Source organism: Megascapheus bottae, chromosome 13 (genome assembly GCF_031878675.1).
Source record: "Megascapheus bottae isolate mThoBot1 chromosome 13, mThoBot2.hap1, whole genome shotgun sequence".
Classification (NCBI taxonomy): domain Eukaryota; kingdom Metazoa; phylum Chordata; class Mammalia; order Rodentia; family Geomyidae; genus Megascapheus; species Megascapheus bottae.
Window position 1 is genome coordinate 36,733,234 of NC_143521.1, and position 25,558 is coordinate 36,758,791.

At 37.4% G+C, this 25,558-nt stretch overlaps 1 protein-coding gene across 2 annotated transcripts; it reads right to left on the reverse strand.

Moving 5' to 3' along the window:
- Positions 1–5,775: 5,775 nt before the first annotated feature.
- Tmem33 (transmembrane protein 33) lies at positions 5,776–25,549 on the reverse strand. 2 transcript variants are annotated; one of them, XM_090343664.1, is made up of 9 exons: positions 25,466–25,549; positions 25,207–25,276; positions 22,348–22,442; positions 21,689–21,876; positions 18,216–18,283; positions 17,271–17,404; positions 11,652–11,735; positions 7,562–7,682; positions 5,776–6,519 (listed from the first exon to the last, which is right to left on the reverse strand). In XM_090343664.1, exons 2-9 carry the CDS (start codon positions 25,249–25,251, stop codon positions 6,514–6,516), a joined length of 741 nt encoding a protein of 246 aa, XP_090199790.1. In that variant the 5' UTR covers positions 25,252–25,276; positions 25,466–25,549; the 3' UTR covers positions 5,776–6,513. The 2 variants fall into 2 exon arrangements, with proteins under 2 accessions (XP_090199790.1, XP_090199789.1); XM_090343663.1 differs by having other exon boundaries at positions 5,776–7,682.
- Between the last annotated feature and the right edge of the window lie 9 nt (positions 25,550–25,558).

Here is a 25,558-nt window from a genome sequence, read left to right on the forward strand (position 1 = left end):
AACTCTTATCTCCAATTAACCACCAGAAAATGGGGAGTAGCAGTGTGGCTCAACTGGTAGTATCTTCTATATGCTTAAAACTTAACAAGGAATACCTAGTAGAAGCCTTAACCAACATTCAGTAGCAATAAAGAGTGTTTAGTCCCTCATTCTAAAAATAACAAATCTCCTATTCCCTAAACTATGTATTCTACAAATCGTTTTGTTTTTTGCCAGTCCTGGAGCTTGAACTCACGGCCTGGGCACTATCCTTGGGCTCTCTCAAGTGTAGCACTCTACCACTTGAGCTATAGCACCACATCCAGTCCAGCCTTTTCTGTGTATGTGGTACCAAGGAATGGAACGCACAGCTTCATGCATGCTAGGCAAGTACTGTACCACAAGTCACGCTCCCTAACCCTTTACAAATTCTAAGAGATAACCATGTGAACACTCTAATACAAGGTCTCCCAAAGAGACTGCATGGTCTGTTGTTTACTAAAGCTGGCATGTAGTGTGAAAAAAAGAAAAGTGCACTTACTCAGGACACATGTTCTTAAAGATGGTTGTATTCTGAGTTTTTCCTTCCCATTAAGTCGGAAATTCTGCTAACTTGCGTGGAGTTTTACGTTTTGTGTCAAATTGGACATATAAATTAATAGAAAACATGCTAATTCAGGCACTTTGAAAACTAATAACTACTCATCTACAATAATGATCTAAGACCATGGTATTAAAAATGGGCATGGGAGGTTTGCTTCTGTAATGTGAGAGGCAGAGATGGGAAGAGCACAAGTATTCTACACCTCTACCTTTGAGCTACACCAATAGCACCCTAGTCTTTGATTCCTTCAACTATGAGCATTGTCCCTGAGCTTCTCTTGCGCAAGGTTACCACTCTACCATTTGAGCTTCAGGGCCCCCCTTCTGGCCTGTTTATGTGGTACTGAGGAATGGAACCCAGGGCTTCATGCATGCTAGGCAAACACTCTATCACTAAGTCACTCAGACCCCCTCTTCCAACATTTTGGTGGTTAATTGGAGTCTCAGAGACTTTTCTGCCCTACCTAGCTTTGAACTGCCATCCTCAGATCTCAGCTTCCTGAGTAGATTGGATTTACAGGCATGAGCCACTAGTGCCAGGCTCAGAACAACTTTTATGTAACTAATTTCTGTAATGCCTTTTAGATTACAATTTCCATGTAGACAAGATTTATATAACTTGCACACTATTATTTAATACTTATTACCAACTATAAGGGAAACACATTCTTCAGAATAACATTCTGATTGATGATTTTGGATATTGTGAATCATTTTAGGGTCGTAAGTAACTCACCCACTAGTTTCAAATTCGTTAGACAAAAAAAAGTATAGAAGCAAGTAAGCAGTTGAGATAGCCAATGTAATTTCTTTTTTCCCAGTTTCACCTTTCAGACACATTTCTCCAGATTCATGTTAGACTTCAACATCACAGTATTTTGTATGGTTTGTAACAGGCTGAGACAAATTCACCTTATTCTAACAATGAAGCAATTAAGCTCAAAGGAAAGCTGGATTCCAACCATAACTATACTTTTGCAACCTGCTTTAAATCCAGAGATTTTTATTATACAATTTGATTTTTACATCAATAAAATCTCAGATAAAACAGTATAAAGGAACAATTTGATTTGTATTGAAATAAATATTAGGCACACAAAGCACATACAGTAAAAAGGGGTCACAATAAATTACAAGGGGAAACATTACTTTGCTCAATCACCAAAGAAAGCCCTTGATATTTCCAATTTCACGCCATCAAATTTATCATTCTTGCTGATTTAAGCAGAACACAAAACAAATATGGATCCCAGGGCTTACTTTCTCAGGTACCGGCATGGATAATTTACTACAGTGATCCAATTTGGAAATCAGTAGGGACCAGTAAATCGCTGCATAAAAGAAAGAGCGAATGGGCTCCTTTTTCCTTAGTGTCAGCAGGCTATGATTATTATGTTTATTAGATTTTCTTCAAAGGACTTCACATTTTCTCAAATATGCAGGAGAACGATATTTCCCTTCTGAGCCCTACATTAGCATTATGTGTTTTGGTCTTGAATACAGGGGAATGATGAGTTTTTCAATTTATTTTTTATACAGTCTGGATAGTATTAGCCTGAAGAGTATAACTCCCCAATGTGTACAATATTAGATATTAAAAATGGATTCAAAAGAAGTTACTAAGAAGTGCTGACATACTGTATATACATTTTAGCTCAATATATTGCATTATAGAGCAGCAATGTATTCATAAATCAGGCCATTTTTATGACTTTTTCTACGGTGACCCTTTAACATTTGTTCCAATATATGCATGTTGTAAATGTTATATGCCCAAGATTTTGCTTTTTGTCTCAAATTACAAAACAATGTCAACAAGAATTATTCTTAGAAGTTACAAAGAAAAATATTAAAAGTTTAGAACTAAAGTATCATGAACCAAGAAACAAAGGTTTTAAAATATTGAGTTTATAAAAAAAAATAGCTTTAGAAGGTTATGAAAAACTGAAATGATTCTTGGGCCCTTCTTTCTCCTAAATGAACTAATAGACAATTTTTTCCCCTATCTTTTTTTAAGAAAAAGCTACCCAAGAAAAAGAATCTGCTTTCGAAAAAAAAAGTACTGGATTTTTTTTCTTGCCACATAATTCCTCTATGTACAGCACAAGAGGAGCAAGAGTACTCTGGATGGAATCCCTCCTAGAAAACATTTCTTCTATATAATCCACCCAAGCATCACCTTAGACTATATCTATTTCCTAGGCTAATTAACTACCAGCAAACCTTCCCAACTCATCAGCTCCTTTCTTTTTCTTAAAACACAGTAAGTTTCTCCCAGAACATAGAAGGAAAACTCATTAAAACAGACTGGAAAGAAAAGAACTCTTGCTGAGCTATACTATCACATAGCCTCTATGAAACTTTTTCTAATACTAGGGAATTCCAATGAGGTGTTAAATATAACCCATATTTACTTTAGAATCTAGGTATCACATTCCTGCTACAGTACCTGAAATACTTTGTGTGTGTGTGTGTGTGTGTGTGTGTGTGTGTGTGTGTGTGTGTGTATTCTGTACTCAGTCAGGCTTGAACTCTAGACCTGAGTGCTGTCCCTTAGCTTCTTCACTCAAGACAGAGAACCTACTACTAAGTCACACCTCTACTGCTGGCTTTTTGGAGATTTTTTGGAGATTATTTGGAGATAGGAGTCTCATGGACTGTACTTGCTGGGCTGGTTTTGAACCCTGAGCCTCAGCCTTCTCAGCTGCTAAGATTACAGGCAAAAGCCACCAGCACTGGAAGTCAATATGTTTTTATATTATTACAAAAAGTCTAATTCTAAGAGGTTTGACGAGATGTTTTTAGTATACCTCAAAATGATGATGAAACTATCATTTCTCTATCTGAATATGGGGGAAAGAAAAATACTGTTTATGTGAGTTCAGCACTACAGTTAAAAAACAAAACAAGAGACCATGATCTGTATGTCACTCTGTATAGCCTCTAACTGATTTCCTAAAGAGCACACTCTGACAGGGGACTGCTTTTGAACACCTCAATACTTTAATAAAGTACTCAGAAGCAGAATATTAAAGTACTCATAGAAAATACTTGTTCTCTCTATATGTTACCCTGACAAAAAAACACAGTAAAAACAAAGAAAGAAAACACCTTTCTTTCAATATGGAATTAATGCATTTCTTTTTTAGAGTCATGGAATTCAGACCCTTACTTTTATGCTGAGTTAGCACTTCAAATGGCATTTAGTGGTCCAAGATCATGTGGGAAAGGGGTGGGACTACCTTAAGAAAGAAACATTAACTGTCTGATCAAAACTTGGGTGACTACTTTGAGGCTAGCAGATCCTAAGGAGAGATGAGGATGACAGAGGAGGCAACTGTAGAATAACTATAAACCAAAGTCCTTAGAGCTTTAGTTAGGAATATTTACTACAGTCCCTCAAAATTAATTTCACTTGTTCTCATCTGAAACTTTGTTTTTTTTTGTTTTGTTTTTGGTTTTTTTTTTTGCCAGTCCTGGGCTTGATCTCGGGGCCTGAGCACTGTCCTTGGACTTTCTCAAGGCTAGAGCTCCAACACTTGAGTCTCAACACCACTTCCGGCTTTTTTCTATAAATGTGGTACCGAGGAATTGAACCCTCGGTGTTTGTGCATGTTAGATTAGCACTCTACCACTAGGCCAAATTCCCGGCCCCATCTGAAACATTTTTTTTTTAAACTCAGTATCAGTTCTACTTGCTTTATTACATATATGTAGTCACTTCTTTCCTGGATAATATTCCTATCCTAAACTTACAAACATAGCATGAAATTTTTAGTGGCATTTAAGAAGAAAGGAGTATTTTCAATTCTCATTTAAGAGAGGCATTAATATTTCATAACTTCTGGTTTAGATGTTCTTTTTAAGGTATATTCTTTATTTTATTTATTTTATTTTTTGCCAGTCCTGGGCTTGGTCTCAGTGCCTGAGCACTGTCCTTGGACTTTCTCAAGGCTAGCACTCTACCACTTGAGCCTCAGCACCACTTCCGGCTTTTTTTCTATGTATGTGGTACCGAGGAATTGAACCCGGATCTTCGTGCATGCTAGGCAAGCACTCTACCACTAGGCCAAACTCCCGGCCCCTTAAGGTATATTCTTAAATCCAGACTTAATCTCTCTCAAATCTAGCACTCTACCACTTGAACCACAGTCTTTTTGTGTATGTGGTACTTAATTTCTAAAGTTAGCTTGTTTTCTTGCTTTCTTCCAGATCATCTACTTGGTGAATTTTATTCCAAGAAATTTAAATCAGATTGTACTTAGGAAATTTGTCTTTATATGATATTAAATGTGTTTGCAATTAATAACTAATCACGTATACAAAGAGATATGGAATACTTGCTAGAGTAAAGTAAGTTTTCTATCATATTTCCACCTGCCCAAGAAGGCTTAATAAACAATGGTCCTATACCATTTCTTAAAGAATTAGATATTCTGGATGTTAACTCAACTCCTTTAAAACCTGTAAGACAAAATAAGTTCAATTATGCAGTAAGAGATTTCTCCTACTCCATTCATTCTATGCACTGCTATGATATTTCCTTATTTTGACAGGTTGCATGTAACATTTAATCAAATACTAAGTGTCAGCTCCTTGTTACATATCCATATGCAAATTAAACATGTATTAATACTCAAGTTATAAGATTTACTTTCTCATAAGTTGCTTCCTTTAAGAAACAAATCTGATCATTCAAATGTGAGCACATCAAATAAAATAATTCTATGTAATTTAAAAGCTTCAATTTAAATCAAGTTACCTTAAATTGTAGTTTTAAACTTAAAATTATTTTGGTTAAAACCAGCATTGATTATTTTTTCTAGTGAAGTTTTACTGACCAATAATAATTTTTAAAATAAAGGAAAACCTCAAGACATACAGACTTCTAAACAGGAGAAGATGAAAGCCAGGCACACAACAAATAAATTTTATACTCTACTCAATCCAAGGTTAATTTCTTACTTGGGTAAATGTTTTACCTGGTATAAAAGATTATTAATATAAAAGGAAGCTGAATAAAGAGTATAATGGAACTGTCAGCACTAATTTTAAAACTATTCTATGAGTCTAAAAATATATCAAGATAAAAATATTGGAAATGGAAACTCCTTTGAAATAAATATGCCTTCAGCTGCCAGAATTTCTTGACATAATTCAAGACACTATTTTTGGACATTAGAAATTAGCACGTTTACTTAACATCATAGTCAACTTTATTGCTCTAGAAAGTTGTTTTCAAAACCATCAGTTTACACAGACAGCGGTAAGGAGGCTAGCCACACACACATAAAAAAATCAACTGCATATTAGGAAATTGCTTCTCCAATTTGGTGGACAAGTATTACAAAATACAAAAAAATAGCATTACAGTTAGGCTATCAAGTAGAATTTTTCTGGTAATTTACCCTAGGAATATCACTTTTCTATACTGATCTAGAAGAAAGAAAATTGATGCTTTTTGTAATGAATGTATTTGATAAATCCAAATTACATGCAGTCAGGAGAAAAATGGTTACAAAACCCATTACAGTATACTAAAATTGTGCAGTGTTTTAAACATTTCCAATCATGCAACAGTAATAAGGATCAGAATGAATTTTATAGAGTTGATAGGAGCTCAGTACACAAAATTTAACATAATATACAACCCAATCACAGTTGCATAAAATATCCAATTCCCTCAAATTTATCTATTTATTATGAGCCTGAAATGGACACTATTCCCCCACAACTATCCCAGCCCCAGTCCCAATCATCTTACCTATAAACCTTTCCATTTAACCTTTCAAATCAGATTTGATTGATAAATATGTAATCTACAGGATAGTCTTCATTATTTCAGATCAGACACACGTATAGTCATATGCTCAATCTTCAATTACATTCCTTTCAAAAGGCATCTGAACTGCTGCAATTGTCTAGGAAAATTCAAGCCTAAGAAACCGAGAAAACTGGAGTCAAGAATCTGAACTAGTAGTTCTAAAACTATAATTATGTTAATCACACATCTCCACATTTGTAAAAAGCATTTTCATTTTTTCAAGGTACTCAATGGTTTTCTGGGGGAAAAAAAAAGAAGCTGTGTCACTACTTTGAAGTAAAACAGCAATATGATCTCAAATATTTATCCACTTTGCCAACAGATTTATAGTTGAATTTCTTAACATATTCAAAGTCACAGAAGTATTTTTAGAAATAAGATTTTAGAGGGTCAGCACATAAGATACAGAATTCCTCTTGTAATGATACATCCGAAATAAATTTGCCCTAGCAAAAATAACACAAAACTAAATTACAGTGGGAATGATTTCTGTTGAAATCATCCACCAAGCCAGGTGCTGGTGGCTCACACCTGCAATCTTAACTACTCAGGAGGCTGAGATCTGAGGATTGCAGTTTAAAACCAGCCCAGGCTGGAAAGGCTTACAAGACTCTTATTAAACTGGAAGTGGTGCTGTGATTCCCAGTGGTAGAGCACTGGCCTTGAGCAAAAAGAACTCAGAGACAGCACACAGGTCTTGAGTTCAAGCCCCATGTCTGAGCCAAAAAAACTCATTTACCCAAAAGGCAAAAGAATATTGCCTCATTATAAATTAAATTCACATGTTATTCTCATCAGGAAGTCATGCCATAAACCCAGGTTGAAAGAAATTTGAGAACACTTGTAAAAAGAAATATAACATACTTCATGATGTAGGCACACAAGCATCTAAAATGATTTGGTACATTTGTAACTAGATATAAACTTAACCACTAATAATGGAGCTCTGAAATTTTTCCTAGAACCTTCTGTAAAGGTTCTAGGATTTAACATGCTAGGAAAATATTTTTCCACTGTGATGTATTTATGTAAATTGCACTGAGGTCAGTGTAACCACCTGAAATTTGTGACCTCCTAGCAGAAGTACCAGCTGCAAATAATGTTTATGTTATGTACAGAGCTACACAGCTTAACTAGATGTTACAACTACGCAACTGTTGGTGCCAGTCTGCTTATGAAGGCAATGCTCTGGAGACAGAGTCTTCTCACAAACAGTGGACAGGCAGGTTTCATTATTATGTGCTCAACCACAATCCTCAGTTCATTGAACAAGTTCCTGCAAGATAAAATAATTTTTGTTCAGAAACAAAAGGAAAAGGCAACACAATGTTACCAAATGCTGAAGAGTGTATCAACAAAAACATTTAAAGAGGTAAAGACTAATCTAGAATGCACTGGAAGTTCTCCTGCTTTATACATACACACTTTGTGGACCCTACACTTGGAGGCTACAAGGGGAGATTTTGCAAAATAGCAAGATCCCAATCTCAAAGCCACCCAACCAACTAACTACTGCATCTTGTTTTAGTTTTGTGTATGTGTACATGCATGCATATGTGTTGTATATGTGTTTGTGTACTGGTACTGGGGCTTAACTTAGGTCCAGAGCACTCTCTCTTAGCTTTTTTCAATCAAGGCTGGTGCTCTACCACTTCAATCAACCTCCTCTTCATTCTGGCTTTTTGGTTGGCTAATTCAAGATAAGAGTCCTGTGCATTTTTCTGCCGGGGCTGCTTCAACACTTAGTTCATAGATCTCAGCCTCCTGAGTTTAAAATTTCAGACATGAGCCACCAGTGCCTGTCTACCCCAATTTCTTATTTGAGTAAAAAAGCTCAAGTAACAAAAAAAAGCATTTTTAAAAAAGGGCTTTCTCTAAAGTCTATAATTAGTAACTATTTACATTTTTCATCCTCTTCAGTAGTTACATAATTTTCCTTAGATGAATTCAACTTGGAACTTTCCTTATCTACAAACTAGGAGCAAGTACTACACAGAATTAAAACAGAAAATATACAGAGAACACAAGCAATGAATACCACTTCTCAGCTGAATCATTCCACTGGTAAAACTGGATCTTGTGTACCTTCACACTCAAGCCCACTGACCATCCTACAAAAAAATCTGTCTGGTTTCAAGGGGTGGGACAATAGCCTGAGCTGAAGAGCTCAGAGACAGTGCCCAGGCTGAGTTCAAGCCTCACAACCGTCAAAAAAAAAACAAAAAAAGATGATTAAATGCTTAGTAAAAGACACTGAAAAATGTACTTTCTCTATGTTATACTTCATTGACCCAGGTTCGATTCCTCGGTACCACATACATAGAAAAAGGTGGAAGTGGTACTGTGGCTCAAGTGGTAGAGTGCTAGCCTTGAGAAAGCCCAAGGACAGTGCTCAGGTCCTAAGTTCAAGCCCCAAGACTGGTCAAAAAAAAAATTTTTTTGAAGGATAACGAGTAATTTTAACCTCATAACTAGTTATGTCAAGAAGCCTAATGTAGACAGTTTATTCCTGACCAAGCAGGCAGCAAGACCCTATCTCAAAAGTAAATCAGAAAAAACAGGGCTAGAGGTGTGGTTCAATACCTGCGACAAAACCCCAAGTTCAAACTCAAGTACAAAAGAAGAAAAAAGGAAAAAAAAGATTTGCTTTCACATAGTAAATTGGGACAGATACACATTTATCCAGAAATCCCTGGCCCTTCCTGTATTACTTAACCATCATGACAGCACCATTACTCATAATCTTTTAGCCTGCAAGGCCACAAACCTAGAGGTGAAGATTTCTCATTCTTAAGTATCTTTTCCACTGGATTAGTTCAGGCTCTGGGCAACCAGTCTCCAAACTGATATGTTTTTCTCTTATGGATAAGCTTGTAATTTATCTTCTGGAATATTCCTAAATCAGATCTTATCTTGGGGTTTTATATCTTACCCCTCTCCATAGTATAAACGTTAAAGACTCTCCCCTATCTGGAAAGAAAATCAAAATCGTTTCATTTAGTACTTTCTAAATTCTGCCCTTCTAAAGGCAGATCTCTACAGCTTTCCTGTACACTTTACGAGTTCAAATAATATAAACTGAGCACATGAATCTGTCAGAACACAGATTCATTCTTTAAGTTGTGGCTTGTATTTCTAACTCCTCAGATGTCATGAGTTGTCTTCTATTCACTATGCTCTTATAGTGTCTTTACCATCATTATAACTTAGCTATCTATAGTATATTCAGCCTAAGTACCTTAACATGTCCATAAACACTTGGTTGTCATCTGCACACAGTTCTCTGAATGAATCAGAAAATGAGTAGAGCTAGGAAGTACTCTGCAAATAATGTAGTAGACCACCTCAGAATACAGGAAAGAACTAATGGTTTGCCTATTCTTTCACTCTGGCTTTATCTCTGAGTTCCATAGAGCAGTGCTATCAACTGAACTCTTACTTTGGATATTCCAATCTAGTGGCCACCAACAACATATGGCTTTCAAGTGCCTGTACTACAGTGTGAATGTGGCCAGTGCATTGTTATAGCACCGCTGTAAGAAGTCTAGACTTGTATAAAGGTCTGTTGTCAAGCATCTCCTAGTAAATATGGTTAAGTGGTACAAATTATCAATAGTCTCAAAACCCTTAACAAAAAAAGATTAATTCCCATTACCTTTCCATGTTCATTCACACTTAATGTTACTTTAGTTCACTGCTATCTTTTCATTTTCAGTCTACGGAAAAATTCTAGGTTTCTAGGTATATTAATATGATTTAAGGGTTTAAGGAAACATGTAAAGAAGCACAGAAAAAGGAAGTTGAGGAAAACATGCCAGGGCAGTCAGAAAATCTTATCTGAAATGAAAACAAGGAAAAGAAAAAAAAAATTGTCCTGGAATCATGTAAAAATACTTACTCATTAAGAGCCTACACTAGATGGATATGCTGAACCAACAACTCACATCCTAGTTAGGAGAGCAGAATGTCACAAGATTTCACTTCCCTACTCAGACCTGCACACAGTTGAACACTAATGTGTTCATGGCTACTTTTCTTATTGATGACTGAACCCAGGTCTTCACACAAGCTAGGCCCTCTAGCACCTGACTCATTCCACTACCAAATTTGTGCTTTCTTTCAGATAAGTGTCTAGCTAACTTTGACGGGTCTAGGTTAAAACTCATGATCTTTCTGTTCCCACCTAAAGCAGCTAGGATTAAAAAGGAAGCCAATAGGTCCAACTTGTTTTTATATTTTTGAGACAGTCTTACAATGTAATCTACGCTATCCTAGAACATATATGCCTCAGCTTTCCTAATGCTAGGATTATAGTCATGAACCAGCTATGAATTGCTTATGGAAATTTCCAGTTAGTATTTTTTTTTTTTGCCAGTCCTGGGCTTGAGCTTAGGGCCTGAGCATTGTCCTTGGACTTTCTCAAGGCTAGAGCTCTACCACTTGAGCCTCAGCACCACTTCTGGCTTTTTTCTATGTATGTGTTACTGAGGAATCGAACCCAGGTCTTTGTGCATGCTAGGCACAAACTCCTGGCCTCCAGTTAGTATTTCTGAACCAAGAATAAAAGAAACCATGGAAAACTACATTTTCATGTATAAATACTTGATCTTGAACTATTTTTTAGAACTGTTACTTGAAGCATGTTTTTAATTCAACTAAGTAATTTCCTTGAACATGGGATTTACTTCCTACAAAACTTTACAAATTGCTCAAGCATTAGCAGTATTTTAAAAGCAATCAAGTTCTAATATCAAATACTGAAAAAAACATAGATAGATGGTCCCCAACTTAGAATTGACAGAGAATTTTTTTTTTACTTCACAGTATTGTGAAGACAATATACATTTAATAGAAAGGAAACTTCAAATTGTACCATTTTCCAAGGATAACAGTATCCTGCAGTGAGAAAGCTGCAGCAAGCTGTGAGCCACTCCACAAGCAGGATGGACAATCAACATTTTGCAGTGTTGCTAAGCTATAATGTTTCATATAGTAGCTATACTCAATGCCATTCTGACAGGATATTTTCAGCTTGTGATGAATTTATCACAACATCAAGTTTAGGAGCTTCTATATCTCCATATACCTCTTCAATAACCCTACCTAGTTCTAGGGCCTGCAACCTAACTTCACAAAAAATACTTTTCCTTTTAAGTTCTAAACTACTGCTAACTAACTTCTAACAAAAACAGCCTTTCTGGACAATACACTCAACAAAACAGGTTTAAATTAATCATCAGCTTACCGACAATATGGGTTTCTTCTAGAGGAGTATCGAAGAGTAAGAAATCTGTAGTATATAAAAGGCTGCAGCAAACTCCCTTGGCCACTGAAATAAAGGGTGACAAATACACATTACCACTTCATGGTATATGCTCTCAAAAACTATAGGCAATTCGAATGGAGAATATGTGCCTTCGTTCATCAAATGTCCAATAATATCTGTAATACCTAAAGGCAAGTTATTCTTTGTATGTATGTGCTGGTACCAGGATTTGAACTCGGGGCCTCACACTCTTGCTCGGCTTGCTCTCTCACAGCTGGCACTCTACCACTTGAGCCACGCCTCCATTCTGGCACTTTGCTGGTTAGCTGGAGATGGAATCTCATGGACTTTTCTGCCCAGGCTGGATCGAACCATGATTCTCCAGGTCTCAGCCTCCTGAGTAGCTAGGATTACAGGCATGAGCCACCAGCGCCCAGTGAAGTCAAGTTATTCTTTAAAAGGAATAGAAGAATGTACATGATTGGTAAAAAGTAAAATTTTATTCTTTTTTTTGCATATGCATTCACTTATGTGTTACTTTTCAAACTTAAAAATACCAAATAAGCCAGAAAATATTATATAATCAGCATATTGCTGAATTCTAGTTTCAAAACTTAATACACATTTAAATGAAAAGTGGTTTATTTTAGTGCCGGAGGCATGGTGTACTAGCATGCTTTCTTAGCAAAGCATAAGGCCCTGAGTTGAATCCCAGTTCTTATAAAAAACAAAAACAAAAAAGACTTACTTTATACAAAGAAAAATAGAAATAATACTGGCTCACTAGTAAATGTACATGGCCTATACTAATTAGTGTTCTTAAAAAGCACAGTTACAATACAAAAAGAGATTTTTATATACATGTTTGTGAAGCTCCACATATTTCTTAGGAAAAAAACTGGTATAATTCAGGTGCAGTGGCTCACACCTGTAATCCTAGCTACGCAGGAGGCTGAGATCTAAGGATTGCAGTTCAAAGCCACCCAAGCACTAAAGTCTGTGAGACTCTCTTCTCCAATTAACCCCCAGAAAAACAAAGTGGCACTGTGACTCAAGGGGTAGGTAAGCAGCCTTGAGCTGAAGAGCTCAGAGACAGCACCCAGGCCTAGAGTTCAAGCCTCATGACTGACACCAAAAAAAAAAGGAAAAAAACGGGTGTATTATATTCACTGGAATAACTAAAAATAAAACCAAATAGTAGAGCTACAGACATGGCTCAGTGATAGAGCACATGCCTAGCATATGCAAGGTCCAGGGTTCAATCCTTAGTACAAGATAATATACAGCAACTTTAAGTGGTCAGTGAGGGAGTCGTGTCTACTTGATGGATTTTGGTATATGGCTACTTAAAATCATGGTTGAGCTGGGCACAGTGGCTCACACCTGTAATCCTAGCTACTCAGGAGACTGAGATCTGAGGACTGCAGTGCAAAGCCAGCATGGGCACTAAAGACCTTTAGACTCTTATCTCCAAATAACCACTAGAAAACCAAAAGTAGCACTGTGGCTCAAGGTGTAGGGCAGTAGCCTAGAGCTGAAGAGTTCAGGGACAGAGCCCAGGCCCAGCCCAGGCTGAGGCTCCAAGCGCCCACAACCAACCAAAAAAATAAATAAAATAAAAATTAAAAAAAAATCATGCTTGAAAACTGTGCAGCAACCTTGGCAAAAAGTAAATTATCAAACTGTACTTATAATTACAACTGTATGCTAAAATTCTTTTTGAAGAAACACATCAAGGTATTAAATGTGTTGTAGCTTACTTGCCTTTCTTTCTTTTTCTCTTTCTTTCTTTTCTTCAGTCCTGAGGCTTGAACTCCAGGCCTGAGTGCTGTCCCTGGGCCTCTTTGTGCTCAAGGTTAGAGCTCTACCATTTGAGCCACAGCACCACTTCCCAGCTTTTTCTGAGTAGTCTGGTAGAGATATGAGTCTCACAGATTCTCCTCTGGGCTGGCTTTGAACCGTGATCCTAAGATCTCACCATCTTGAATAGCTAGGATTATGGGCATTAGCCACCTGTGCCTGGCTTGTGGGTTTTTGCTTGTTCATTTGAAACTACATCTTGCTACATAACTAGTCTAGTATTCTCTATCCTTCTGTCTTGGCCTCCCAAATGCTGGGATTACAGACTAACATGGCCATGACATTTGGCCCAAATGTAGTTTCTATGTTGACTTTTTAGACTTTTCCTTTAAGTCATATTTTCACAACAAAAACAATTTAAGTGATTACAAATTTGCAACTAAATTAAGTGGTACATTCAAAATCTCCAAACAATAACAAACATTTCATTTTTAATTGAAAAATACAAATAGGAGCTTAAGAAGGTAGCCTAGTGGTAGCATGCTTGCCCAGCATGCATGAAGCCCTGGGTTCGATTTCCCAAAAGCACATACTAAGAAAAAACCGGAAGTGGCACTGTGGTTCAAGTGGCAGAGTGCTGGCCTTGAGCAAAATTGTCCAAAGACAATGTCCACCCTCAGGACTGGCAAATAAATAAATAAATAAATAAATAAGAAAGAAAATACAAACAATACAGAAAGTAAAAATGTTTACACTAAAAGATTCCATCATCGAATTTAGCCCTTTTTCTAAGTTATAACACAACCTCTTATATATCCTTCAAAAAATTTCCCAAATTGAAAGAATATTGTTAAATATCCATACAATCCAAAGTAATTTAGAGATGACAATGCAATTCCCAGAAAAATACCAATGACAGTCTTTGTAGAAACAGGAAAAGAAATTAATTCATGTGACACTCTGAAAAAGACATTCTAAAAGATTCCAAATAGCCAAAATAATTTTGACAAGAAATAAAAGGCTGTTGGCATAACAATACCTACAATAAGATATACTAAAGGCTATAGTAACCAACAATAAAAGCCAATACCTAGTTAGTGCTAGAGACTCACACCTATAATTTGATTACTTGGAAGGCTAAGATCTAAGGATTGTGATTCAAAGCCAGCTCTGGCAGGACAAGTCCAGGAGATTTTTTTTTCCCCCCGTTGGTTGTGGGGCCTGAGCTCTGGGCCTGGGTGCTGTTCCTGAGCTCTTCAGCTCAATGCTAGCACTCTACCACTGGTTTTCTGGTAGTTAACTGTGAGATAAGAGTCTGGAGAACTTTAGTACTCGGGCAGGAGATTCTTATCTTCAATTAATTACTAGAAAACTAGAAGTGGAGTGGTGGCCCAGAGTGGGAGAGTGCTAGCATTGAGCAAAAGAGCTCAGGGATTATCCAGACCTTCAGTTCAAGCCCAGACCAAAACAAACAAAAACAAAAAACAAAAACACCTACAGTTAACTGTGAGATAAGAGTCTGGAGAACTTTAGTACTCGGCCTGGAGATTCTTATCTTCAATTAATTACTAGAAAACTAGAAGTGGAGTGGTGGCCCAGAGTGGGAGAGTGCTAGCATTGAGCAAAAGAGCTCAGGGATTATCCAGACCTTCAGTTCAAGCCCAGACCAAAACAAACAAAAACAAAAAACAAAAACACCTACAGAATAGAAGAGGTAAGATACAAACCCTTATCTCTATAACCAACTAAGCATATGCTGGAGAAAGGAAAGCTTTTCAGTAAGCAATAATGGAAAAACTGCATACCTGTATAGAGAAAATTCACTCTGGATTCCTAATATCTTACCATATATAAAGTCAAATAAAAGGTGAGAAAAAAAATCAATGTAAAATCTGAAATTATGAAACCAACACAATAACAAGGGGAAAACTTGAATACACTGGCATAACCTTTTTTTTTTTTTTTTGGTGGGTCATGAGGCTTGAACTCTGGGCCTGGGCACTGTCCCTGAGCTCTTCAGCTCATGGCTACCACCCTACCCTTGGGCCAAGCCCCACTTCCCATTTTCTAGAGGTTAACTGAAGGTAAGAGTCTCAGGTCCTTTTGTGCCCTGGCTGACTTTGAACCTTGATCCTCACATCTCAGCCTCCTGAGTAGCTAGGATTACAGGCATGAGCTACAGTCAAGAAAAGCAAAAATAGACAAATGAGATATTAAACCTAGAAGCTTCTATACAACAAATGAAATGCTACTGAAAAGACAACCAATTCTTCTGATGAGGAATTAATGTCTAGAATACATAAGTAATCCAAAACTTAAAAAAAAAAGAAAGAAAAAAACCGATAAACTGGGCTAGGAATGTGCCTTAGTGGAAGAGTGCTTGGCAAGCATGCATAAAACCCTAGTTCAATTCCTCAGCACCACATAAACAGAAAAAGCCAGAAGTGGGGCTGTGGCTCAAGTGGTACAGCCCTGAGCTGAAGAACTCAGGGAAAGTGTGCAGGCCCAGAGTTCTAGCCCCATGACTGACTAAAAAAAAAAAAAAAAAAAAACTAGTGTGATAACAAGAAAAAAAGTACATTTTGGTATGAGGTTTCTGTGTCCAAGTTGTATTGCATCTAGGATTTCATTGTAATTACTTTAAGCTGATATTTTTTTCTTTCAGTTCTGGGAATAGAATCCAGAGCTATGCATATGCTAGGCAAGCACTCTAGCACTGAGCCATACCCTCAATCCCTTAAGCTGATTTAAGAAGAATGTAATAAAGTATTTTGCTTATTCCACAATTGGATATTTCCGAATGTGAACATCAATTATATGTGAATAAAAACTAGTCTTGGTAGCTACCATTTTAATTTTCAACCAATTACAGGACAAAACAAAACAAAAACAGAACAATTCTAATTTGCCCAGAACCAGGGTTAAGTGACCCAAGAAACCAAAAACTGCGTAGCAAAGTAAGAAGACAAAAAGTTCCTTTTAATAAAGTGTGTAGGTTGCAGGTATAGCTCAAGTGGTAGGGAGAATGAGGATATGTGCCTAAGAACAAAGCCCAGAGGAATAATAAATAAGATCTACAAATCATGAGAAAAACACTGCAATTTGCCTTGTGTCTTCTTCCTTACTTAAACTTCTATTACTTTTACTTTTATGTATCTTAAAGCTCAAGATAAAAAAAAAGTTTCACTTTAAGATGCAAGTTTTAGAGATGAATAATTAAAAAACATAGCTACGGGGCCGAGAGTTTGGCCTAGTGGTTAAAGTGCTTGCCTAGCATGCATGAAGACCCGGGTTCGATTCCTCGGTACCACATACATAGAAAAAAGCCATAAGTGGTGCTGAGGCTCAAGTGGTAGAGCTCTAGCCTTGAGAAAGTCCAAGGACAGTGCTCAGGCCCTGAGCTCAAGCCCAGGACTGGCAAAAAAAAACACATAGCTACATCAAACCCTATATTCAGCATTGATGGACTGATATTTATTTCAATTAATACTACACCTTTTTTATGTGTTATGGTGCTGAGAATTGAACCCTACATACTAGGGCTCTCTAAATTTTAAGGTTCAGAACTTTAAGGTTCAGAAGCTAAGTTCATGGTAGAATCAACTATTACCCATCATAGGAATATGAATAAGACAAATAGGACAAATTCCTAATTTTATTATGACTCAGAAACTGCTAAGATCCATCTAGCTCTGCATGTCAAATATCTACTTAAACAGATTCAAGCAAGATGAAATTTGAGTTCACATCTTAAAAGTTTACTTAGCCATCAGTCTTCAAAAACAAATATATTCTTACCTAAAAAGCATAAAAACTGTAGCAGGCATCAAAAAAATTTCATTACAAGCAATGAATTTCAAGATGTTCTGCTGATTAGCACTTAATTTATCCAAGAGAGATCTCAAGAGAGGTAAACTATTTGAACCCTTTGCCTGAAACAAAAGAAAAACAACATTAGAAACAAAGAAGCCCCTTTAACAATGCAATTAGTCACCTCTCAGTGTGACTGTCATCCCCTGCAGATACACAAGCACTAGTTCCAGGACATCCCTCAGAACCCAAGTATATGGATACTCAAAACCCTTACTTAAAATGATACAGTATATATTCATATAACCTACACATACTTTCTCCCATGTTCTAACTCAGATTGCTTAACAATCCTAACACAACATGAATCCTATATTGCTGTTATAATGTACTGTTTAAGGAATGACCAAAAAAAAGTCTGTACCTGTTCAGTACATAGTGTTTTGCAAATATTTTTATCCACAAATGGTTAAATCCAGATGTAAAACCCATAGATAATGTGTTTTCTTTTCAATAAGTAACATATCTACCAGTTAATACAACCAAAAGCCAATTCTTTCAAAATCTAAGAAGTTTATAAATTGAGGGCAAACGTAGTACACCTTTCCTGGTATACATTGTGTATTTGAAGACAACCAAAGAAATATTCATAAAAATATTTTTCATTCTTTGATAATTTTTTTTTCCTTAAGAAAGATTAAATTATCTCACAAAATGTTTCAAAAATAGAGTTCCAGTTCAAACTTCAGGAATTAATCTGGGAACTGGAGAGTCATTTTACATGCAATCCTTCAATAAGATGTACTAGTTTGTGATACTTTAACATAAGAAACTTTCCAGTCACTAATATACAACGAGTTCTAACAAATCGAGCACTTTTGTGACCAATGCCAAAATATATCAGATGTGAAACTTAAAAACAGTTTTACTTACATCAAGAACCTTTTTTGTGTATGTGGCAGCATGAAGCAAAGAGAACAACAAGACTGGAAAAATACTCACTGAAGAAAACAATTAAGGGAAATATTTAAGTCATCAAATATTAGGCAAAGCAGGCTATTATGTCCAAATATACACATCTGAAACACTTGTGAAATGAGTTTAGTATAATCACTTTTGTGTCACCCATATACTTTGAATAAAATCAAGTTTTGTCATGTATAAAGAACAAAGTAGAGGCTGGAGGTCTAGACTAGTGGCAGAGTACCTGCCTAGCAAGCATAAAGTCTGGGGTTCTATTCCTCGGTACCACATACATAGAAAAAGTCAGAAATGGTGCTCTGGCTCAAGTGGTAGAGCAAGTTAACTTTCACTTCCAAAGCCTATTATTCCCTATTCTTTCTAGAATGAAAAATCTAATGGTTGTTTTTTCTTTATTTCTATTGGTTAACAAAACACTGCAAACATTTGCTAAACTGAACTTTTAGTTTAAGCTATTTCAAACTGACCTTAAAATACAGGGACAGTCTTGGCTCATAGTTGATGCTCTACTACTTGAGACAGTCTTCCAGAAGGGCTAGTCCTTTATTGTGCTTTCATAGGTCTCAGCCACCAAGAAGAGCTAACAGACCCCATGTACCTCAAAGCTGTTACAGCTAGGTTATGGAAGCTCATACCTGCAATCCCAGCTACTCAGGAGGTTGAGATCTAAGGATTCCGGTTCAAAGCCAGCCTGGGCAGGAAAGTTCATTTGACTCTATGTCTAACCACCAGAAAACCAAAAGTGGAGCTATGCATCAAAGTAAGGTGCTAGCCTTGAGCAGAAAAGCTCAGGATAGTGCCCAGGGCCTGAGTTCCAGCCCCATGACTGACAATAAATAAATACATACATACATACATACATACATACTGTTACAATATACTTGTGTATTTGGATTTGTATGTAATCCAGTGGACATTTATTGCTACTAACAAAGAATCCTTTAAGTCCAATGCCTGATGTTATGCTGCCATAGATAAATATACAAAATTCAAAGTGCTCAAGACCCCACTCTCCACACTGGTGTCTATAAGATTAATAGCAAAAAAAAAAAAAAAAAAAAAAAAAAAAACAAAGAAACAAAAACTTGTCAAGTATTTCCATGAAATGATATTTTTTTTTTTTTTTGGCAGTCCTGGGCTTGAGCTCAGGGCCTGAGCACTGTCCTTGGACTTTCTCAAGGCTAGAGCTCTACCACTTGAGCCTTACCACCACTTCTGGCATTTTTTTCTATGTATTTGGTACTGAGGAATTGAACCTGGGTCGACATGCATGCTAAGCAAGCACTCTACCACTAGGCCAAAGTCCCGGCCCCTGAAATGATATTCTTAAATCAATCATAAATGCCATAAAGTATTAGACTCACTCTCTCAAATGAGTTACTGTATTTTCCTATACTTGATGAAGTCTTGGCATGCATGGTGACCAATGTTAACATGAGCATTAAGCTCATTATTATTAACTAACTCACTTAGGACCTAAAGGTTCCTAACTTCTAATCAGGGACATACACCTAAGCACACCAAGAATTAATAAATACCAAAGAACTAATGGTGTGGATAGAACATGAGCTGAAGAGCTCAGGGACAACACCCAGGTCCAGAGTTCAAGCCCCACGATCCACCAAAAAATAAAAAATAAAAAAAAATGTATATGTAATAATCTTTTTAGAGCCACTGCTACAGCTTAAATAATTCATCTACATTTGGAAGACTGAGGTATTATCAGGTGGTGAAAAACAGAACCTTGAAATGAGAGACAAGACATCTGGGTTCCAATCCTGGGTCTGTCATTTTCCTGGGCCAAGTTTTGTCCTCTGTCAACTGGCTATGTACACATCAAAAGTTAAGACTCCTGGTAAGTCTTTCATCTCTAACTTCCTTCATTTCACAAATCCTTAATAAGAGATTCATAATTCTAGTTTTCAATGTCACTTTATGAACTACTTCAAAAAGATAAGGAGTAGGCAAGGAGTTTGGCCTAGTGGTAGAGTGCTTGCCTAGCATGCACGAAGACCCAGGTTCGATTCCTCGGTACCACATACATAGAAAAAAGCCGGAAGTGGTGCTGAGGCTCAAGTTGTAGAGTGCTAGCCTTGAGAAAGTCCAAGGACACTGCTCAAGCCCTGAGCCCAAGCCCAGGACTGGCAAAAATAAATAAAAATTAAAAAATAAATAAATAGAAAAAGCATTAAAAAAAAAAGATAAGGAGTGGACAATCTTCTATATTTAAACCTTAAGTACCTGTCACTGACAGAGAGCAAGGACAATGTAAACCTTTTTTTTTTTTTGGTAGGTCATGGGGCTTGAACTCTGGGCCTGGGTGCTGTCCCTGAGCTCTTCAGCTCAAGGCTACTTCTTGAGCCACAGCCTCACTTCCCCTTTTCTAGTGATTAACTGGAGATAAGAGTCTCATAGTCTATAGTACCCAGCTGGCAGATCTCAGCCTCCTGAGTAGCCAGGATTATAAACATGAGCCACCACCCACCCCGGCTCAATGTAAACCTTTTTAAGAACAAAGATCAGACATTTTGTAGTATTGCTTTGAACCTTTTCTTATTCCCACTGTTCACTATACCCCTCCTCCAAGAATTGAACAAATACGAAATCCTCAGTCTTTAACATTCCCATGAGACAAATTAGCAAATAACCAATTGTACAAATAGGGCAGAATGCGAGAGAAAAGGGAGGAGGGGGAGGGGGGAATATATCTTGAAGGCCAGCCCCAGGCAAAAACAACTATCAGAAAACTAATGCTAGGGACAGGGATACCTTGAGTGTAATACTTAGCAAGCATGAGGCCCTGAGTAACTCAGTATCACCAAAAAAGTTTTAATACCCTTTAGAAATGTGAAAACAGAAATTCCAAATGAAGTACTTTTCCCTAGGTACATTATCCATGTGTTCTTATGTTCTACTTTAGCTGCAAACACTATTTTCCTATTATTTATGGATTTTCTTATTATTTCAATTCCTCCTAGATCACCTGGAAGTTAGGAAAGAGAACTTTTAGCAAGACATATGGACACTTTCCCCAAAACAGGAATTAAATTCTTAAAAATTTTTAATATTGAAGTAAATCCTGCATAAACTTGCACTTTGATTTTGTAATTCAAAGTTCATCTACTAATAGAGAAGCTTACAAAGAGGCAAGACATTTGATAAAGACTCTAAATTCATCTGGTGAATATAATGTAACCCTTCTATTAATTACAATAAAAAATATACGGAAAAAAAAAAGTCTAAATTCTCCAAAGAGCACTTCAAAGTTTAAATTTGGGGCCCAGAAATCTTTATGCTAAACATACAAATGCAGTGAAAAACACCAAAGAAACCCAAGTTTATGTATGTTCTCACATAGAATCTTTCCTATAGAAAAAGGAATTAGGATATTGGTAATGTCATTGTTAGGAAGTAGAAAAGGATACTTGTAACAGGGGAGGAATTGACAAAGATGAGTGAATATAACAGGTAGTGGCAGCTGTCCTCTAACAAAGCCTGGGCCAGGAATGCTCGGCTTAACTGGAAGTGAGGTAACCGTTGGTGCAGCCTCAGGGCACTGGTAAGAGCATTTGCCAGCAATGCACGCTGGTAGAAGCTTGCTGCTTCATGAAACCTGCAAATTATCAAAGGAGAAGTGATGTGAGACACAAACAACTACCATGTCTCTTCCTCCTTTGTGAATTGCATCATAATTGCACAACACCTAAATTACTTGTCTACAGAAAAAAAAAATGACTTAAACCTATTCTATCTTCTTGGAAGCATCATTTTATATTCCAACTGAATTCTGCCTGTCAAGTTAAAAAGGTGATTATTTCTTATAGTAATTCTGTCAAGTTAAAAAAAGTAAGACAGGCAAAAAACCATAATATCATCTGTTTTTCCTAGTCTCATTTTTTTCCTACTTCATAATCACAAGATATAAAATATTCTTCTATTGATACCACTAGGCAATTATTGATTTAACATAGAATTTTGATTTTATCTGAACCAAAACCCAACAACTGACCAATTCTTAAGTATGAACATCATTGCATAAATATTGACTAAACTGACTGCTGAAGAAAATACATATGATACATACCCAAGAAGAGGCAAAACAAACAACGCTGAGCAGTAAACTGTGAACAAACGAGAAAGCCACATTGCGGTGTCCAATTTATTGGTCATCATGAATTGCTAAATTTAAAAAGAAAAATACTGTAGTAAACTTAGCCTAAAAACTAGATTCGTAGGGACAGAATATGTAGTTTCATTCCTATGTGAAATATTTTAACACCTTATAACACTTTTTTAAGATTATGAAGCCAAAACTTTTATGAGTTAACTGCTTCACCTATATGCTGCTCAGGACAAGTCTGCTTACCCTCCAACTTTGATGTGGAAAACATAGGAAATACTAAAACACTAATCAGAGAAAAAAATTAACTGAACAGAAATTATACTACAATGTATCAGTGTTCTTCCTACTTTTGTTTTCTTCAATTTTTTTGTTATTTTTGCTGTACTGGGGTTTGAACTCTGGGCCTCACCATTGCTAGGCAGGTACTCTACCTCTGAACCATACCTCCAGTCCTCCTCCAACATACTTGTGATAGCCTCCTCTACTTAAAAAAAAAAAAAAAAAGAACCATTAAATAAGAACTACTTGCTCTCAAGAGAACCAAAATGTCTATTCTTAGAAAAATCTCAAATACAAATAGGCAGCTCTCAGAGCTGAGAAAAAGGGCAGTGTGATTAAATAAAACTGTTAAAAGGAAAGGTAAAACCATCATAGTAGTTACTGCTTAACTCCTTTGTCTGTGTATCATTTGCCTATGTACACAAGGGTTAGAATACCAATGACACTTAAAACAATGTCTATCTGGTATTACACAGTACCTGCTACTCTGATATGCAGCTGTCTGTATACTCTGATAGCTCCCTATGCTTTACTCTGGTATCACCTGATACTAGATTAAATTTCCATACACCATTTCTTCTCCATTTTTTTCTTTTTCTGCCTTTTCTTTTGCTGCTTTTCTCCCAACAAGTATGTCCATAACCACTAATGAATTAAAAACATCACTAAAGATGCACTTTACACCCAAATTCTAAAGAATTTTATATTTTCAAATACAAATTCAGAAATGTGAGGAGATACAAATGTACATAGGCATATAAAAAATTTGAAACATATCCTTACTACATGTGATCAATTTTCCTATTCATTAAAAAAGTTAATACTTCCCTTAAAGTAATCTCAAAACTCACAAATGGGTCTACCTTAAGTTTTTAAACACTACTTTAAAGGAATTTAGCTCCAGTATCTTTTGAAAGAGAAAATGTAAAAAAAAAAAAAAATTGAAAGAAAATAAAAGTACATTTTAAAATTCAAGGATATTTTGCTTCATTGCTTTTTAATTTGAAATATAAAATACAGCTGGGCTCAGTGGCTCATGCCTGTAATTTTAGCTACTCCGGAGGCTGAGATATGAGGATCAAGGTTCAAAGCCAGCCTGGATACAAAAGGACCTGAGACTCTTATCTCCAATTAAGCGTGGCTCAAGAGTAGGGTGGTAGCCTTGAGCTGAAGAGCTCAGGGACAGTGCCCAGGCCCAGAGTTCAAGCCCCCTGACCCACCGGAAAAAAAAAAATATATAAAATGCACCTCTAGTTTATTTTTACCCAAGCCTACCAAGTTGCAGCTCTGCTAAAAGTTAAATGATTAAAAGCAGTAAAGTGGAAAGACAAATCTAGCTTATTGTACTCAGTTTCTTTAGAAATATCCAAACTCTACAGCATAGTTTGAAATTTAATTTTAGAAAACACTCTTTAAAGTCTACATGGATACTATGTTCATTTTACAATATGTCTCTAGGCTGTGCACTTCACCTTGTACATTTTTATTTATGTGCATTTAATATAAATAAAAACATTCATAAACGTGTACAGTTTGTTTTCATTTTTTAAGCGTGACCTGCCCAAACCATCACACTTCGTAATAAAACTATTAATGGATCTTTGGGTTAAAAATTGTTGAAGGGCAACAACTGACCTCAAAGTATCAAGCTACAGAATACTTCTTAATGATAAAGGGAAACAAGGTATTACCTTAAACTGTCAATCTTACTTCTCAATGGCAGAATAACGAAAAGCTTTCTAATATAGAAGACACTACAAAGGGCAGAATAATCACTCAAGCCCTGTTTGAGGCACATTGTAGCGAACAGTTCTGAACTCTGGACAACTTCCAGAGTCTTAAAACCAAAATAGGAGAAGAGCAGAGGAACTTTTCTAGATTGTAGTAAAACAGACTGAAGAATGTACAACTAGGAAACGTATTGTAGGCATTTGAGGCTGAATCCCAGGAGGAGGAAGCAGCCTTTGAATGCACAATGAAAGAAATCTAGACACCAACTGTACGCTGGGTCACTGCAGGAAGCGATTGTTAAATTTCCCCACACGTGAGACTGCACTACGGTCATCATAAAATATTTGTGGATTAACGGACAACACTTTCAAACGGGTCAACGTGTGTGGGGGGGGGGGATCACCCAATTCAAACATGGTTTGAAATTAGAGGACAAGATCAATATCTTAAAATTAAAAAAAGAAAAACTTTAAAAAATGAAAGACACACACACACGGGACAGAAGCAGGTACAGAGGTTCTGCGCCGACACACACGCGTGCGGGAGGAGCCCGGCGTGGCCACCGTGGTGTCAGGGGAGGACGGCGGCGTGGGTCGTCTGCCCCAGCCCTGCCCCAGCCCCAGCCCGCGGTCGTCCGGGAAGCGAACCCGCAGCCGCTCTACCGTGGACTCCGGGCTGAGGGAGCGACACCCCCGCCCCCACCCCACTCCCGCCCTCCCTCGCCTCCACCCTCCCAGCCCCGAGCTTCTAGAACTGTCCACACTTCCGGCTCCCTCGGAACCCGACCCGAAGCCCCCCGCCGTCACTCACCACGGCGCCCGCCCCCTGGGGGCCGTTTGGGGTCGCGTCGGCCATGGGAAACACACGCGCGCTCGAGACGCTGCGGCCCGTCGACGTCGGGGAGAATAAAGACAGGAGAAAAAGACAGGTCAGGGCCGGGACCACCGGAGGGACCGGAGCCACCACCACCCGAGAAGCCGACGGCCGCGTCCCGCGCCCGGCCTGAATCCGCGCCTCCGCAGGATCCCGGGTCCTCCCGACCGAGGTACCCCCGGCTGCAGGGAAATACCTGTCCCGCACCGCCGAGATCCAACTGCGGGTTCCAGAAAGACCGGAGCGCGGGCGGAGCTTCCGAACAAGGCCCAACAGGACCGACCAACAC